The 15,316-nt window shown below is 41.5% G+C and overlaps 1 protein-coding gene across 1 annotated transcript in view; it reads left to right on the forward strand.

The window, feature by feature from the left end:
- ltk (leukocyte receptor tyrosine kinase) overlaps positions 1–15,316 on the forward strand; it is a 67,057-nt gene that overhangs the window by 47,115 nt on the left and 4,626 nt on the right. Inside the window, exons 11-26 of the mRNA XM_080042466.1 lie at positions 1,560–1,631; positions 1,973–2,147; positions 2,912–3,062; positions 3,249–3,377; positions 3,614–3,770; positions 6,170–6,355; positions 6,989–7,087; positions 8,274–8,435; positions 9,068–9,181; positions 12,592–12,778; positions 12,886–12,976; positions 13,464–13,528; positions 14,340–14,469; positions 14,620–14,717; positions 14,830–14,922; positions 15,146–15,247. Coding sequence (XP_079898592.1) covers positions 1,560–1,631; positions 1,973–2,147; positions 2,912–3,062; positions 3,249–3,377; positions 3,614–3,770; positions 6,170–6,355; positions 6,989–7,087; positions 8,274–8,435; positions 9,068–9,181; positions 12,592–12,778; positions 12,886–12,976; positions 13,464–13,528; positions 14,340–14,469; positions 14,620–14,717; positions 14,830–14,922; positions 15,146–15,247 — 2,011 coding nt within the window. The remainder of the gene's footprint in view (positions 1–1,559; positions 1,632–1,972; positions 2,148–2,911; positions 3,063–3,248; positions 3,378–3,613; positions 3,771–6,169; positions 6,356–6,988; positions 7,088–8,273; positions 8,436–9,067; positions 9,182–12,591; positions 12,779–12,885; positions 12,977–13,463; positions 13,529–14,339; positions 14,470–14,619; positions 14,718–14,829; positions 14,923–15,145; positions 15,248–15,316) is intronic.

Below are 15,316 nucleotides of genomic sequence, written 5' to 3' on the forward strand. Positions count from 1 at the left end.
TATACCAAGTACTTTATACCAAGTACTTTATTTATCCTCAAGAATAAATTACAAAACATGATAACATAAATGACAATAAAACAAAATGTTCCATTCCACTCAGAGAAACAGACCAATACAAAAATCACAAAGGAACTCAATAAATGACAAAATATTCAAATGCAGATAACGACACACGTCACCTCTCCCCAAGAGATATTCATTGTAGATGGATTTTGAATGGGCAGAAATTACCTCCTGTAACGGTCTTCATTGGAGGGGCCTCTCTCTGCCTTGCCTTTTGAGCAGTAGGCTGTGTAGGGGGTGTGCAGTGTGGCCCATTATGTTAAGTAGCTTGCGCAACATCATTCTCTCCAACAACCCACTGCAGCACCAGAGAGAGAGAGAGAGAGAGAACAAACACAGATGTAGACAATGCACAATTAGAATTTATATATATTTAAGAAAGTTGTGGGTTAGGGTTTGTCTATAAGACCTCAAAGATACACAAGATGCAATTTGGTCAGAAACAGTGAAAGCAAATGTGACTTTTGTTTCTTTAAGGTAATTAAACCTGGAAAGCTAACAATGCCTAATAAAACACATATGTATTATTAGCATTGTACTATGTCTCTCCTCATTTATTTTATAATTATCAGTACACTTAGTAAAATCAAACTTTTGTTGAAAAAAATGTACAGCAGAAATGTACAGGGAGTCGTCCAAACTGATGGTGGCTGTCTTTCGCTCGGTCCTCAATCCATCGTTTGATGCCCCATTTCAGTGATTGGTGGTGACATTTAGTGCTTTGCCGCAAGTGCAGTGCTGCAGTATGTGTGCCAACATTCCCGTGTCAGTGTCCGATTATACATTGTTTTTTCAACAATCATGCGAATGGACTTTTTAAAAACCTGTTCCTGCTCTATTTAAATGCTCTTGGATGAAGTTCATTGTTTAGGGTGGTACTAGAGTTGATTCGCAGATGTGAAATTTGACTTGGATTAAAGGGATAAGTCTGTTCTTCTTGGTGTGTTTTAGGTGGAGGATAGTTTACAACCTCCAGGGAGGCCCAGAGATAACAGTGGTGTATGACAGTTGCCTAGCACCAGATGGGCAAGACTGACGTTTTCTTACTGACATATCAGGGTCAATTCAGGATCCCAGAGTATCTTCAATAGGCCCCAGCTTAGTTTCATGTTTCTCCGTTTCACATTTCTGAACTCTTGCTGTGCTGGAGATCTTGTCATGCTTGAGAGGCTCTCATGCTTTTAAGGTTTCGAAATGAAACCACAGAGGCTCCTCTGGTTGCTTAAGTGTGGTCAACAATGCTGTATTGGTTTTAGGGAAGGGGCTGGCAGGCCACACAGTGGACCTCTTGAGTTGGGCAATGTGCAAACAACTCCATCCTGTACACACGGACAAATTAAATTTGTCTGTACGCTAGTGAATTGAAGAGGACAAAGGCAGAAATGTGTTAATTGTGTTTTTCCTGCTTAGAAATGTATCTGATGAAATGTCTCCATGTTCATCCATAATGCTCTTTTTCTCTTTCTCCATCTTGTCTCCCTGCCTCTTTTCAGAGCTCAACTCTCTCCTGCCTATGATGGACTTGGAGAGTTTCTTAAGCCCACTTGCAGAGCCTTTGGCCTCAGGTATTGGCAGCTTCTGCCGTCAGCTCGTATACCGTGTCAATTTAAATCCATTCTGCTTGCATAATTTACTGTGCACATAACAGCTGGTGGATTATAGACTAGTGATTTCTCTTGATGCTTGATCTACCATATCAGAGGAGCAGAAGCTTTTAATCCTTTCTGTATTTGGTGTTTACAGACCAAGTGCCTCATGCTGTTTCAAGTAGCTCTCAAAGATGGTGTGCCATATGTGTGTTTCTGTTCTCCAATGTTTTTAGTTGTTTATCTCCCAAGTTAATAAACATTACATAGATTCCCTTATTTACACATGCTTTTATGTTCTTTGTCTTAATTTTTTCTAGAAGTTTCTTTGATGACTTGGTGGTTTAACTCATGTGGAGCCAGCGGTCCCCACGGGCCGACCCAGGCCCAGTGTGACAGTACCTACAGGAACAAAAATGTCAGCGTGACTGTGGGGAAAGACGGTCCCTTGAAAGGAGTCCAAATGTGGAGGGTACCTGCTACCAACAGATACCTGTAAGTGATAGGGTGAGAGGGTTTTGCTCATCTACCTGAGCTTTTGAGGTGGAAGTCAACACGCTTGTCAGTTATTCAGCTGTAAATCAAGTGATATTCTATATTTCTAAGTCAACAAATCCCATGAAAACACCAAAGGGACATATTTTGAGTCAATCCAAATACACTGTTCTAGCGGAATAAATTCCACCTACGGTAGTTGCACATGAAATCTGCAGCTGAAAAGAGTCCTGAGTTAATGCACCATTTCCCCGTTGACCTAAAGTTTGTTAAAAAAAATTGTTTACTTGTTACTTTTTAACAATATATCTTTGAATGTTATCCATAGTTTTCTTTTAGGTGCTTTGTCATTGAAGAGACATTATACATCCACATGTATTAACGCTCCCCGCTGTGGGACAGTTTAACAGTGTGACTGCATGCTGAGTCCTGCCAGATCAAGACTTCAAGAAACGTCATTGTATTTGCGGCACAACGAATCATCATGGGTTCTCATAATCACACTTGTGCCATGAAATGAGGCATCGGGAAAGTGTCAGTTGATTTAAAGTGTCTGTTTGTAATGTGGAAATATTCATATAACTGCGGGTGTCTCCTGATTTTCTGTGTTATGACAGACATCTGTAGCTGACTGTTTAATCAAAGTGTGTTGCAGACAGTCAACCTATATACGCAGTCATTTGAAATACACTGTGGAGCCTGAGCTTAAAAAGTTATTTCTTACAGAAAATAATCCCCCCTTGTCGCACAACGTTCTCCCTCAGGATCTCTGCCTACGGAGCTGCTGGAGGGAAAGGAGCCAAAAACCACAACAAACGCAACCACGGGGTCTTCATATCCGCCATATTTCCCCTGGAGAAAGGAGACCTACTTTATATCTTGGTGGGCCACCAGGGAGAAGACGCATGCCCAGGGGTGAGTAGGGTGAAAGTGAGGATAAGCTGGGGAAGGAGTCATTGACGCTGTATAATACATCCTACAACTTGGATATCTTTGATGCAGGGAGACAAGAGAGTGGCCTAGATATATATTTTTTTTTTATTGTACTTTTTGACATCTTCTTTCGATAAAATTCGACTCTCCCTGTCCCTTATGGCGTAGAGAAATCCCCACACCCAAAAGATCTGCCTGGGAGAGTCATCAGTGATCGAAAACAACCTCAGAGGCGAGGCCAGTGAAGAGTGGGCCGGTGGAGGAGGCGGAGGAGGGGGAGCCACCTATATCTTTAAGGTGACAGAAGAATCATTGTGCCGTTTCAGTATGGCGTTTCCGTTTTTGTTCGTGTGTTTGATAGCTCATGATGTTACGTCTAATTATGATCTCCCATCTGTATTGAAAAGGGGTGTTCCTGGGTCATGTTCAATTTGCTTTAAAGCTGAGACAAAACTCTTGTCAAAACCACTGAGCGTGTACATAGTTGAAAGTGCCTCGGATGAGTGAGATTTACAGTGATGCTGTCTTGCCAGACGGACGGCGATGACCTGGTTCCCTTGCTGATTGCTGCTGGTGGAGGAGGAAATGCCTACCTGGAGGACCCTGAGTCCAGTCTGGATCATATACCACTGGAGCAGTATGAAAACAGCACCATAGCTCCCAGTACCAACGGACTGACTAGCGCTGCAGGTACTATATTATAGGTTGTACTACAAGCAATGTAGATGTACTGCTTGCTTGCCCATAAAAAAATATTCCATTGGTCAATCTAAAAAAAATGCAGGCCTCTCAGTGAGCTATGTATTGAAATATGCATTGAGATATGCATTAATTGAACATGTCAGAAAAGAAAAATGTATCACAAAAATCTGATTTAAGTTGTCTTTTCAGATTATATTTATAAACTTGAAAACCCCCACAAATGTGATGGGACATCATGGGTTAGGAGCAACAATTTTATTTCAAAGCTGGAGAAAAACAGCAGTGACAGCAGGGTTACATTATAGTAACACACACATTCCAAAAAAACACCCATCTCAACTACAGTAGTTTAACTTTTTCGCTGAGACAATATTCTAAAACTAGAAGCATGTGCTCTTGTTTTTCAACATATTACTACAAATTTCTTTGTGATATCGAAGCACATTTCTCCTTCATCTTTAAGATAGCGTTCAAACCTGCCCGCAGAGACACTTGAACCAAACCGTTGTGGCATGCATCCCGCCGCGGGGATGTGTTTGGCCTGTGGATAATGGGATCTAGCTTGTATTTTTAGTTCACTGACAGGTCTTGACCTTTCAAAACAAGATATACGGCAGAGGTCTTTTGTTTGGTCTGCTGGAACATACTCAGTAAATCCCCTCTGACCTACAGTATCAACATGGACCATCTATCGGTTCATCTTACCCTGCAGGGTTGTTTAGATAAAGATCTGAGTCTCCGGGCAAATATGTAGCTCCTAGTAGTGTGTACAAAAGGTGTGTGTGTGTGTGTGTGTGTGTGTGTGTGTGTGGAGACGATTCATCCTGCCATCACATGATGAGGAAACAGCTGCAACAGAAATGCATGTCATTGTCATAGATCACAGTGTGGGTGTTAAAGATGAGAACATTTTTCTAAAAGGCTTAGAAACTCCTGCCGGACATGTGCGATTTAATTCAAACCTGCTTTTATCTGCTTATCAGTGCAGATCAGAGGCCTTGATCAGCTGATGTTTGATCAACTCTTTACAATTATTAGTAATTGCCAAAGGGTCTCTGTCTCCATTGCTGCACTGTGGAAAAGTTTGAAGGTAAATATTTTAGAAAAAGGGACAACGTAACTACAACAGTATGTGGCTGTCAGTGACAGCAGTGCGTCCACAACAATTGGATGGGCTTAAGTCTTTTGCTGGTGACCTTCTCATGGCCGCCAGGCCAGCTTAACTACAAACAGCAACAAGGAAACACAAGAAGATGAAGATTCCCTCTAATTTTTAGGCTTTGTGTCTCTGCACGCTTCACTCAAAATCTCCTGCTGGAGGACGTCCCAGCTTGTCAAATGAGTTGGCATCAACAAGACTGAGCTCGTTCCTGCCTTTTTGAGACCTCTCCATGGCACCCTAACGCACTGTTGATTCGAGCTGATTCGCTGGCTGAACACCCAGTCAGGCAAGCTTTCTCTCACTTAATGCCTCTGCCGCTAATGAAACGTGCTCAGATCAGATCAACAGCCCTCCAATAACAGCCGACTGGAGCCAGTGCAGCTCAACGTGCAGAATGGCCCGAAACCGTTGGCGACGTTCAGCAAGAGATGCTCGACAAGAAATCTTGGAGCAACTTGAAAGGAGACTCCTCTGGCATTATCAATTCAAAATCAGTTAACCAGTCATAAGTTGAAATAGTCAGCCGTTGGAAAAACAGTTGTGCAATGTCCTCCATGGCTCTAGAGAAAGATACCATCAAGAAAAGAATTACATAATTTAAAACATGCTTTGGGTATTTTTTGATTATGATAATACAGTGAAAAAAAACTAAATCTGCATTACGTAAATTTAAGACATGGGTGTTTGCGAGCATAGAAAGGTCTAACAAAGACACTATGCACTAAAGAAGCTCATAAGTGAATGCTTATTTTTTCCCACTGCTTTCTGATTTTACAACATACTAGTGCATTGCTCGTACAGGAAGCAGGTCTGCTGTGTGTCCCTCTCGTCACTCATTTCAAGCTTTGGTCGCAGCAGCCAATCAAATCAGAGGGAGGCGGGGTTTAGCCGGAGACTACTTCATGCCGCTTCATGCCCGTCGTTACTTTGGCCTTCAGTGTGCGCATTTGTATTTGCCGCCAGCTCGATATAAATATGATAACTTCTACATATTTGGTCCAAAACTTCATAATCAATCAAGGATGCACACCTTTGTTCCGTGCGCAAGCAATATCCGGAAGCTCAGGCTGATCTGACTAACAGTGAGAGAGATATGCGAGTCACAGACAGACACACAGACAGACAGATGTTTCTTGCTTTATAGATAGATAGCTTCGATTTATTCTTCTTAGTTTTTTCTCTGTGTGATATGGTAACGTTTCACTTCCTGTTTTTTTGTCTGAAGGTGGAGGTGGAGGCTGGAAAGACAGTCCCAGTCCTCATCTTGGAGCTGGACAGTCCCTGGTGGAGGGTGCTGAGGGGGGGTCCTCATGTCCCCTGGCCCTGTCCAAACTCAGCTGGTCCACTTTTGGGGGTTTTGGAGGTGGAGGTGGATCCTGCACAGCCGGAGGCGGTGGAGGGGGTTACAGAGGTAACAGTATTCTCTCATCATCTTTCCTTAAGCTACCTTTCTTCAACATTTCTAAACAAAAATCTCAAATAACATTTACGTCTTTTATTCTGTCTCTTTTCTAAACTCCTTTGTAGAAAAATAGGCATCGTTTGTGTGGCATAAGTGTCTTTCTTAAAAGATTTAATTCGATCTGTGCTTCAGTCTATAAAGTACTTTATGCTTGTCTGGTTGCTCTCAAGAGTCGACTTGTAAAATTTCACAGTTTCAACTGATAAACTGTTCTGCCTAAGAACAATTCTTAGTCTCATTCGTGTACAATTTGGCTACATTATGTTTAATGTCAAGGACAACCACACGGTGGGGTCAACTGATTGGATAGTATGTTAGTTTGTCGCCATGGCAATCGTAGATGTAATTAAATCTTTTTCTTGTTTTTTTATGCTTTTGTCTTTGAGTGACTAAACAGTCTGCCAGAACTCGCAGGTGGAGGATCAATTTTAAAGGATTACGATTTTGAAACATTTTTGTGTCATTTAGGTAAAGCACAGAATGATTTTTGTTGTTGATAAACGGACAAGCATAAACTATTTTGAAGGCCATTATCCGTGAGACTGAGTGAGGGGAACATTCACAGCATACATTGTGTGACAGGTGGCGACGCTGCACTGACGGATGAGGTCACAGCCGACGGTCAAGACGGAGTGTCATTCATTCATCCAATGGGAGAGATTTTCCTTCAGCCTTTGGCAGGTGAGACCGACAGCACATCGTAATGATGAGAGAAGACAAGATCAGTCTGATTGAGATGAAAAAAATTGAGGAGGAATAGACTAGGGAAAGGGAGAAAAGGTAAATTCCCTAGTGAAGACTATGAGAGAGAAAGTGGACATTGAATTAGGATTTTCTTTGTCAATTTAGAATAAGTATTAATTGGGAGAGTAAAGTAGAATAGAATATGGTAGAGTAAAAAGTCATCCTGCATTTTTAGTATTTTTGTGGTAATATGAAAACTTTTCTTTTCTTTTGGTGAAAACACCAACCATCTGATTCACATTATTTAGTGGGAGCAAACAGGAAGGCAGTTCACTAACTGACAGCCTCATGTAGCCTGTTGCCAACGGCGCCAACAGACCGACATCCAATCTCATGTGAAAGACGCTGTTGTTGTCGTTGCCACGCTGCCAGTCGTTTTCAATAACATCCCAGAAAAACATGAAACACATTTCAAAGCTACATCCAGACAAAGAGATATGTTAAATAAGTTATAATTGAATTTTTCTCTAATAGAAATGTCTCTTAAGTGAATAAAGAAGTGGTACTACACAAGTCACATGGCACAAGCCCTATGTGCATGAAATGTATCAAGAAACAAAAGAGAACTATTAGGGGCACAGCTCAGAGTTAAAATTAATTTAAGATGGAAAAAATTTCATATATCAAAACACTTCCTGATTTTTATTTTTAAAAAAAGCTTTTAAAAAAGAAATGCTGTATAATGTATGTACGTCTAATTTAGACCAACATGCTCATAATTCTGTCGAAATGTATTACAGAACCATTTTGTTTCAAGTGCATACTACAATAATTATAATGAGCATGGGCACTTAGTGGTTCATTGTGTTTTTATAAGTCTCACCTCTGTTGCTCTGTTGTTTTTATAAGTCTCACCCCTGTTGCTCTGTTGCTCCCCTGTTGCTCTGTGAAGGAGGAATAAGTCATAAACCATCCGTCTTGGGCTGCACAGACGATATACACGATGTGACAGAGATCAAAGCAGTGTTGGCTTTTGTCTTTTCATGGGATTTGCTGATAAAAAAAAATAATATTTACAAAATGGCCAGACCTTGTTGGAGTATCAATCTCCCTCCCTAGCCAACAGTTTAATTTCTAGTGATTGTTTTTCTTTGCGTCCATGTGTATATGTTGTTTTATGTAGCCATGGAGAGCCACGGCGAGTGTGAGATCAAGGTGCAGCTCAACTGCAGCCACTGCCAGACGCAGAGCTGCAAACGAGATGAAGACAGTCACCTCATCCTCTGTCTCTGCGATGACGACGAAGTGCTAGCCAGCGACAACGTCACGTGTATCAGCACCATAGGTATGTCATCACCCCCAAAGAACAATGCTCTTTCTTCCTGGGTAATAGCTAATAATGTTTCGGCTGTCAAAGGCAAGGCAAGGCAATTGTATTTATATAGCCCAATTCAGACACAAGGCCATTCAAATTGCTTTACAGGGGCATACAATAAATCAAGATTAGACATTAGAAATTGCATTTAAAAACAATGAAAATACATCAAGTATAGAACACATCAAGACTAGACATTAGAAAAGCGAATAAAAAATTTGAATTAAGATAAAATAAAAATTACAGGTTAAAAGGGAAACAGAAAAGTCTTCAGATTTGATTCAAAAGAGCTGAGAGTTGCAGCAGACCTAAAGCTTTCCGGGACTTTTTTCCAGATATGCGTTGCATAAAAACTTAATGCTGCTTCTCCTTGTTTAGTCCTAATTCTGGGGACTGTAAGTAGACCTGTCCCAGACGACCTGAGAGCTCTGGACAGTTCATACGGTATCAGCAGATCAGAAATGTATTTTGGCCCCAAACTATTCAGTGCTTTATAAACCAACATCAATCTTTTGAAATTGATTCTTTGATTGACATGAAGCCAGTGTAAAGGATTCATTCATTCCTTTTTGAAGTCTTTTAATCGACACACTTTCTACCAGCAGCTCCTCAAGGCCCGGCTCCGCAAGGCCATCTGTCGACATCTTTGATCCTGGTTGTCGTGGTTTCCACCATCGCGAGCGGCCTGGCTCTGATCTGCGCCGGCATCATCCTCAGTAAGAGACTCTTCCAGTTCTGTGTGCAGTCTGTGCCCACCACCTTCCACCGGCTGTGAGACATATACAGAAGCCTCCAGATGTTACTGACAGCAGTTGTTTTTGAATGGCCTCCTCTGACTGTGGGATGATTTTAAGGAGCCGTGGGAGAAATATGTGGTTTCTAAGTTACATATACTGCATTACACAATATGAACTCAGCAGCACACATGCACACTTTTATAACAAGCACTTATTTCAGGTGACGTTCTCCTTTTGCCGGCTGTGTATATATAAATACAATCCTGACTTTTGTTTCGTGGGGCAAAGAACGTGAAACAAAATTGGACCGCAGATGAGAAGTGAGCTCATGGAAGTGATCGGGCTAAAATGCCACATTGTTTATATGTTGTATTTATTGCATACAGATTGCTCTTATGGAAGCATGAAAACGGGAGGGATGTACAGTCCGGTAAGCATCTTACTGTATGGCTGCAATATAAAAGTACATCATTGGCTATGAAAAGAACAACCGGAAAGGTTTGACATTTAACTCAGCAGTTTCCCAGTTGGAGATTCTTAGTAATGAGCGATTATTAAATGGCAGTAAATGGCAAGCGCTGTGTGAAAAAAAATCATGATTATATAGAAATTAAGATTTGAACAATATGGTCAAATGTAAAACACAGCGACAATAACACGGTTTATCTTAACCCTTGGGCATTGACTCACTATGAAAAGTATAAGGATAAAACAGAAAGACTTTAGCTGTGAACCAGCAAAATGCTATTTACATAAAGCACTCTCATTTACATTATATAGTATCTTTGAGAGGAGCAGGTGGGCATGTGTTTATGAATAATTAATAATAATAATTACTAGATTTGTTGTCATCCGACAGTCAGACATGTTGATTTTTACACAAACAAACCGCTTCAAATAGGAATAACTAGGGAATTAACAACCAGTTTGCGTAGTTTTAATATGTGGCAATTAAGCTCCAGGAAAAAGAGTGATAAGCTATGGATAAATATAGGCAGTCTTATATTTAAGGAGTTATGATTATCACATTACCTAATGCTACTAATGTGGCATTTGGTATTTGATTTGGTCTCGAAAGCTGCTATGGGATATATACTATTCAATGACTTCTATACTAAATCTCATTTAATTAACCGCAGACACATTTAAAAAAATAAAAATAAAATGGATGCAGTCATTCTGCAATAATATAGGACAGTGAGGGATTAAACATCTAGTTACACTTTTTTTTGCACCTTTGTCACCTTAGTGAAAGCTGTCTACTACAGCCATCAAGGAAGGGTTTCCTGAAATGTTTCATCCACCCCGTTAAAGTGCTTGAATATAGCACATACCCTATTTCTCAATCCGTGTCCTCTCCACAACCTCAAATCTTTTTGTAAGCTCCTCTGTAGAAATCTGCACGGCACTCGGCTCTGTTTACACTGGCTGACAAGAAAATCAAATGACAAGAGCAGTTAGGGTTTTTGGCTAAACTGATACATAAAATACACCTACTCTGAGGAAAGTGACAAACAATATCAATAACTGATGGATTATAGGAGCAATATGGATATACTGTATGCCTCCCTCCAGTTGGCACTGAGAGTTGACCTGCATGTCGAGTTCATACTCCCCAGAAGATGATTACCCTTTCATTTTGAAAACTTCACTAACTTAATCTTGGCCCTTTACTTCGCATATAATAAACCTCATGATTTAATATGATTTAATATGAAAGTTAACCTTTTTCTCAAATATCTACCAGTACAATCTGTACATAAACAACATTATTGGTGAATGTTTAAGAATAGAGAGATCATCAGTTTGTTATTATGCTCTGTCAAACAAAGGTTGTATTCTGGCGTGAATTTAAATCTGCATCCTTTACAAAGAAATAGAGAGACTTGTTTTAGATCAGAATGATCAGCTCGACATCATTAGACCCTCCTGTGTTGTTATGGCAGACCTTCACAACATTTGTATTAGTGTTGGATGTTGTTGCTAATGCACATTTGAACAGAAGAACACCATGTTGAAAGTTGAGAAAATGAATGAGTAAATGAGTCATTCCTGCTGATATAGACCATCAAAACAGGACAATATGGGACCTCTGTCCTATCTCGAGATGAAAAATATGGGGAAATGGGCAAACATTTTGATATGTTGTATTTTAGAAGGATGGGAATTGCATTATCAGACAAGACAGGTTAGCTGGGGTTAAAGGCAACAAGGCCAGTAAAACAAATGAAAATATTAGTTTGTGAAACAGCATTGCAAAGAGTTTGATTAGGCATTGCAAAACATGGACACACGCTGTGTTCAGAGTTTATGTAATCAGGCTGAGATTAATTGCAGGTAAAATGGTTGTTTTGACAATTATCGGTAATGAACAAAAATCTGTGGAGTGTAACTGCATGACATCGTACCCCTGTGATTATCAAAGTGGAAACTAAGCTGACTTCTATGCACAACATAATCAGTTAAACCTCTTTTATAGGGACAAATGGATGTGCTATTTAGTCTTGACTTCTTCACTAACTGCATTGTGTGGATCTGTGTGGATTTGCAAGTGAATAAATGAAGTACTAAAACAAAAACATTGAAGTTTGTGCAATTATGTCAATGTTGCTTTCCATTGCAAAACAACACACCCTAACGGTGTCTCCTTACCTGAGCTCTGCCCCATGCAGGGAGGTAGTCTGTTCCCTGGGCGCCCCATCTCCTACTCCTGCTCCTCCTCCCTTCCCATCCTTTTCCTCCTCAACCCAGCCCTCCTCCCCTCCCTCCATCCATCCCCCCCTGAGTCCTTAGCATCTGCACCGGGCGATGGCTCGACGGCACCTCTTACCTGCACGCAACGCCTCCCCCCCCTCCCTGGCAGACTACCAACCTGTATCGGGGACGTGGGCTGCCTCCTTGGCGGGTGAGTCCAAACTCACTGGCACAGACAATCTAGGAGCAGTAACCAAGGAGAGGACATCCCACTTGCATCCAGTCTTCTGTCTAAATCGGTGGAGTACTCTTTTATGAACAAACTTCTGTGAATCAAATTTCTCAGTCACTTTTTGCTAAATGTACCTTTTTTCAATGTTTTTTCTCGACATTAACCTGGGCCCCTGGTGTGTCAAGAGACTCCCAAAGTACAAGGAAAAACAACCCTCTCTCTTTTTCTCTACCTCCACCTTTCTGGAAACCTATGTCAAAAAACCCAAGTCAGATTTCTCTCCACGTATGATGTCATAGGGGGTGACGCGACTTGACCCCTCCTTGTGTTACCGCTCCTACAGTTAGTCAGGAGGTTGCTTCTACAACTTACACGCGATTGTGGGGTCCACTTAGGTTTATGATTTTTTTTTGTGTGAGTTTGGAGTAAAAGAAGTTTGTTTTTGTCTGGTCTTTGTCTTCAGTGTGGTACCGCAGGAAGAACGACCTGCATGCAGTGAGGGGGCGCCTGCAGAGTCCAGAGTACAAGTTGAGCAAGATCCGCTCCTCCACCATCATGACGGACTACAACCCCAACTACTGCTTTGCAGGGAAGTCCGCTTCACTAAATGAACTGAAAGAAGTACCCCGCAAGAACATAACACTTCTCAGGTACACAGCTAGGATGTCAAAATGTCAGTAATGCCAATAGTTATAGTACACAGTGCATTTGTACTTGTGCTCCCACTTAAATTGTGTTATTTTTCACCTTTTTTCAGGGCTCTCGGCCACGGTGCTTTCGGTGAAGTCTACGAAGGACAACTCCTGGGGATGAGCGGTGATGATAATCCCATGCAGGTGGCCATAAAGGTCAGCTCACACCCTCTTACGCACATGAGAACAAGTTGTACATAAATCTTATACGACAACACCTCACCAGGAGTCCTGTTGATTACATTATAATCCTTCTGGACAAACGCCCCACCTAGTTGTTGGGTGTTAAGGTCACACACGCATGTAGGATTTGAAAAGAAACGTTTTCGTTGTAAAGCATTTACTTAGAGGAAGGTGATATGCTTTAACTGCTGCATCATGTGAAATGTACAAAGATGAAATCCCAAACCGTAAAAGATGATGACTGTGAAAAAGAAGTATGCAAGCTTCTTCAGTCAGTTCTCCCTCCAGATAACTTGGCTTAAAAACTACGTCAGGGGAAGAAGAAAAAAAGCCATGTGAGCTCCACATGGGGTTGTCTGCTTTTCAATAGTGCGGTGATTAGATCTAATGATGTCTTTCCTCTTGACAGTGGAACACCAGCACCTCAAACTATTTCTGTGATTCTCTTTCTGCTCCACAGACTCTTCCAGAAATCTGCTCCGAACAGGATGAAATGGATTTTCTGATGGAGGCGCTGATTATGAGGTGCGCCATACCGCACATGCACACAGTCACCATGCTGGCTGCTGGCTGCGTCATTTCGTCTGTACACTGCCTCCTTCTCATAGCACGGCTGACATGTGTGAAGCCAGAGTGTGCTCACATCATTAGCAAGCAACGGGCTATTTTATAAGATGAACATGTTTCTCTGAGTTTAAGGAGATAACAGCTGGAGCCAGATGTGAAACTACTCTCTACAAATCAAAACCACTACTTTAACAAAGCACATATACTCGCCTCCAATATAACTCCCTGGCCTCAGGATATCGTGGAAATAACTATAAACCCTTAATTCTACCTATTACCTCTGTTATTATTACCAGTAATTAGTGTCCTTCCCAAACATCTGTTTTGGATTTTTGCTTCATTAAAGATGTTTTTAGATCCGGAATCCCTGATCAAGCATTTCTAAACGTAGTTCAGTTCCAGCACATTCTAAATAATATAGCCGACCTGAGTGCTCACATATGCAGAGTTATGAGTTAGCAACTACAGACTTAGGAGCACAATCAATGTTTGGAAGAGGAGTTGTGAACGTAGATTTAAGGGAGAATGTAAGAGCAAAGTAAAACCCAGGAGATTTTACCAGGAAATGAAACATGGTCTTGATTGACGCTTTTTGACTTCCCTGTGTGCTGCATGAGGCTTTTCATTGGTACAAATCTAACTGTGGAAAAGCCAAGCCCGATAGCAACAAAATGTCTAATTCAGGTGCAACAATGATATCCAAATGTCACTCTTTCCTTTGTGATCATGTCCATTATATCAAGTGTTGTTTGCTACTTTGTCTACGCAGCAAGTTCAGCCATGAGAACATTGTGCGCTGCATCGGCGTCAGTCTGAACATCCTGCCACGTTTCATCCTGTTGGAGCTCATGACCGGGGGAGACATGAAGAGCTTCCTGAGGAAAAACAGACCACGAGCTGTACGTCTGTCTGCACTGCACCTGTGTGTGTGTGTGTGTGTGTGTGTGTGTGTGTGTGTGTGTGTGTGTGTGTGTGTGTGTGTGTGTGTGTGTGTGAGCGTGCGTGTGTGTGTTTGCTTGATAAACTAAATTGAGCTGTGCTGTACCCAGGGCCAGACGTCTTCTCTCACCATGCGGGAGCTGCTGCAGATGGCCAGAGACATCGCCTTCGGCTGTCGCTACCTTGAGGAGAACCACTTCATACACAGGTTCAAATCCAAACCCATCAATCCTGCTCAGACCTCAGTTCAAATAAAAACCTAAATAGAGTTTGGTGCTATCATGAAGCTACGTCTTGTAACAGATTCGGTGTTCTTTCAGAGACATTGCTGCTAGGAATTGCCTGCTTACCTGTTCTGGACCAGACAGAGTGGCCAAAATTGGAGACTTTGGCATGGCTCGAGACATATACAGGTCTGTATGCTGAATCCGCTTTCCACATAGCAGAGCACGGAGGTTCACTTATGATGATGTCTCAAGAGGCAGAGTTGGGTTTATGTGGTAAATGGGGGTCCAGTTCAAAAGCTACCTTGTTGTCATACATTCTTATATTTACAGAGTTCATGGCCTTGTGGTATTTACAATCTCTCCTAAACTGATGATAAATGGACCATTTTCTTTTCTTTTTCTTTCCCAGAGCCAGCTATTACAGGAAAGGCGGTCGTGCCATGCTGCCAGTCAAATGGATGCCACCAGAGGCCTTCATGGAAGGAATCTTCACCTGCAAGACTGACACATGGTATGAATACTAATACATCACTGTCTAAATCGCTGTCAAATCTTGAATCTTGATGTATTTTCTTTGTTT

Source organism: Ammodytes marinus, assembly GCF_949987685.1.
Source record: "Ammodytes marinus genome assembly, chromosome: 15".
Lineage (NCBI taxonomy): Eukaryota > Metazoa > Chordata > Actinopteri > Uranoscopiformes > Ammodytidae > Ammodytes > Ammodytes marinus.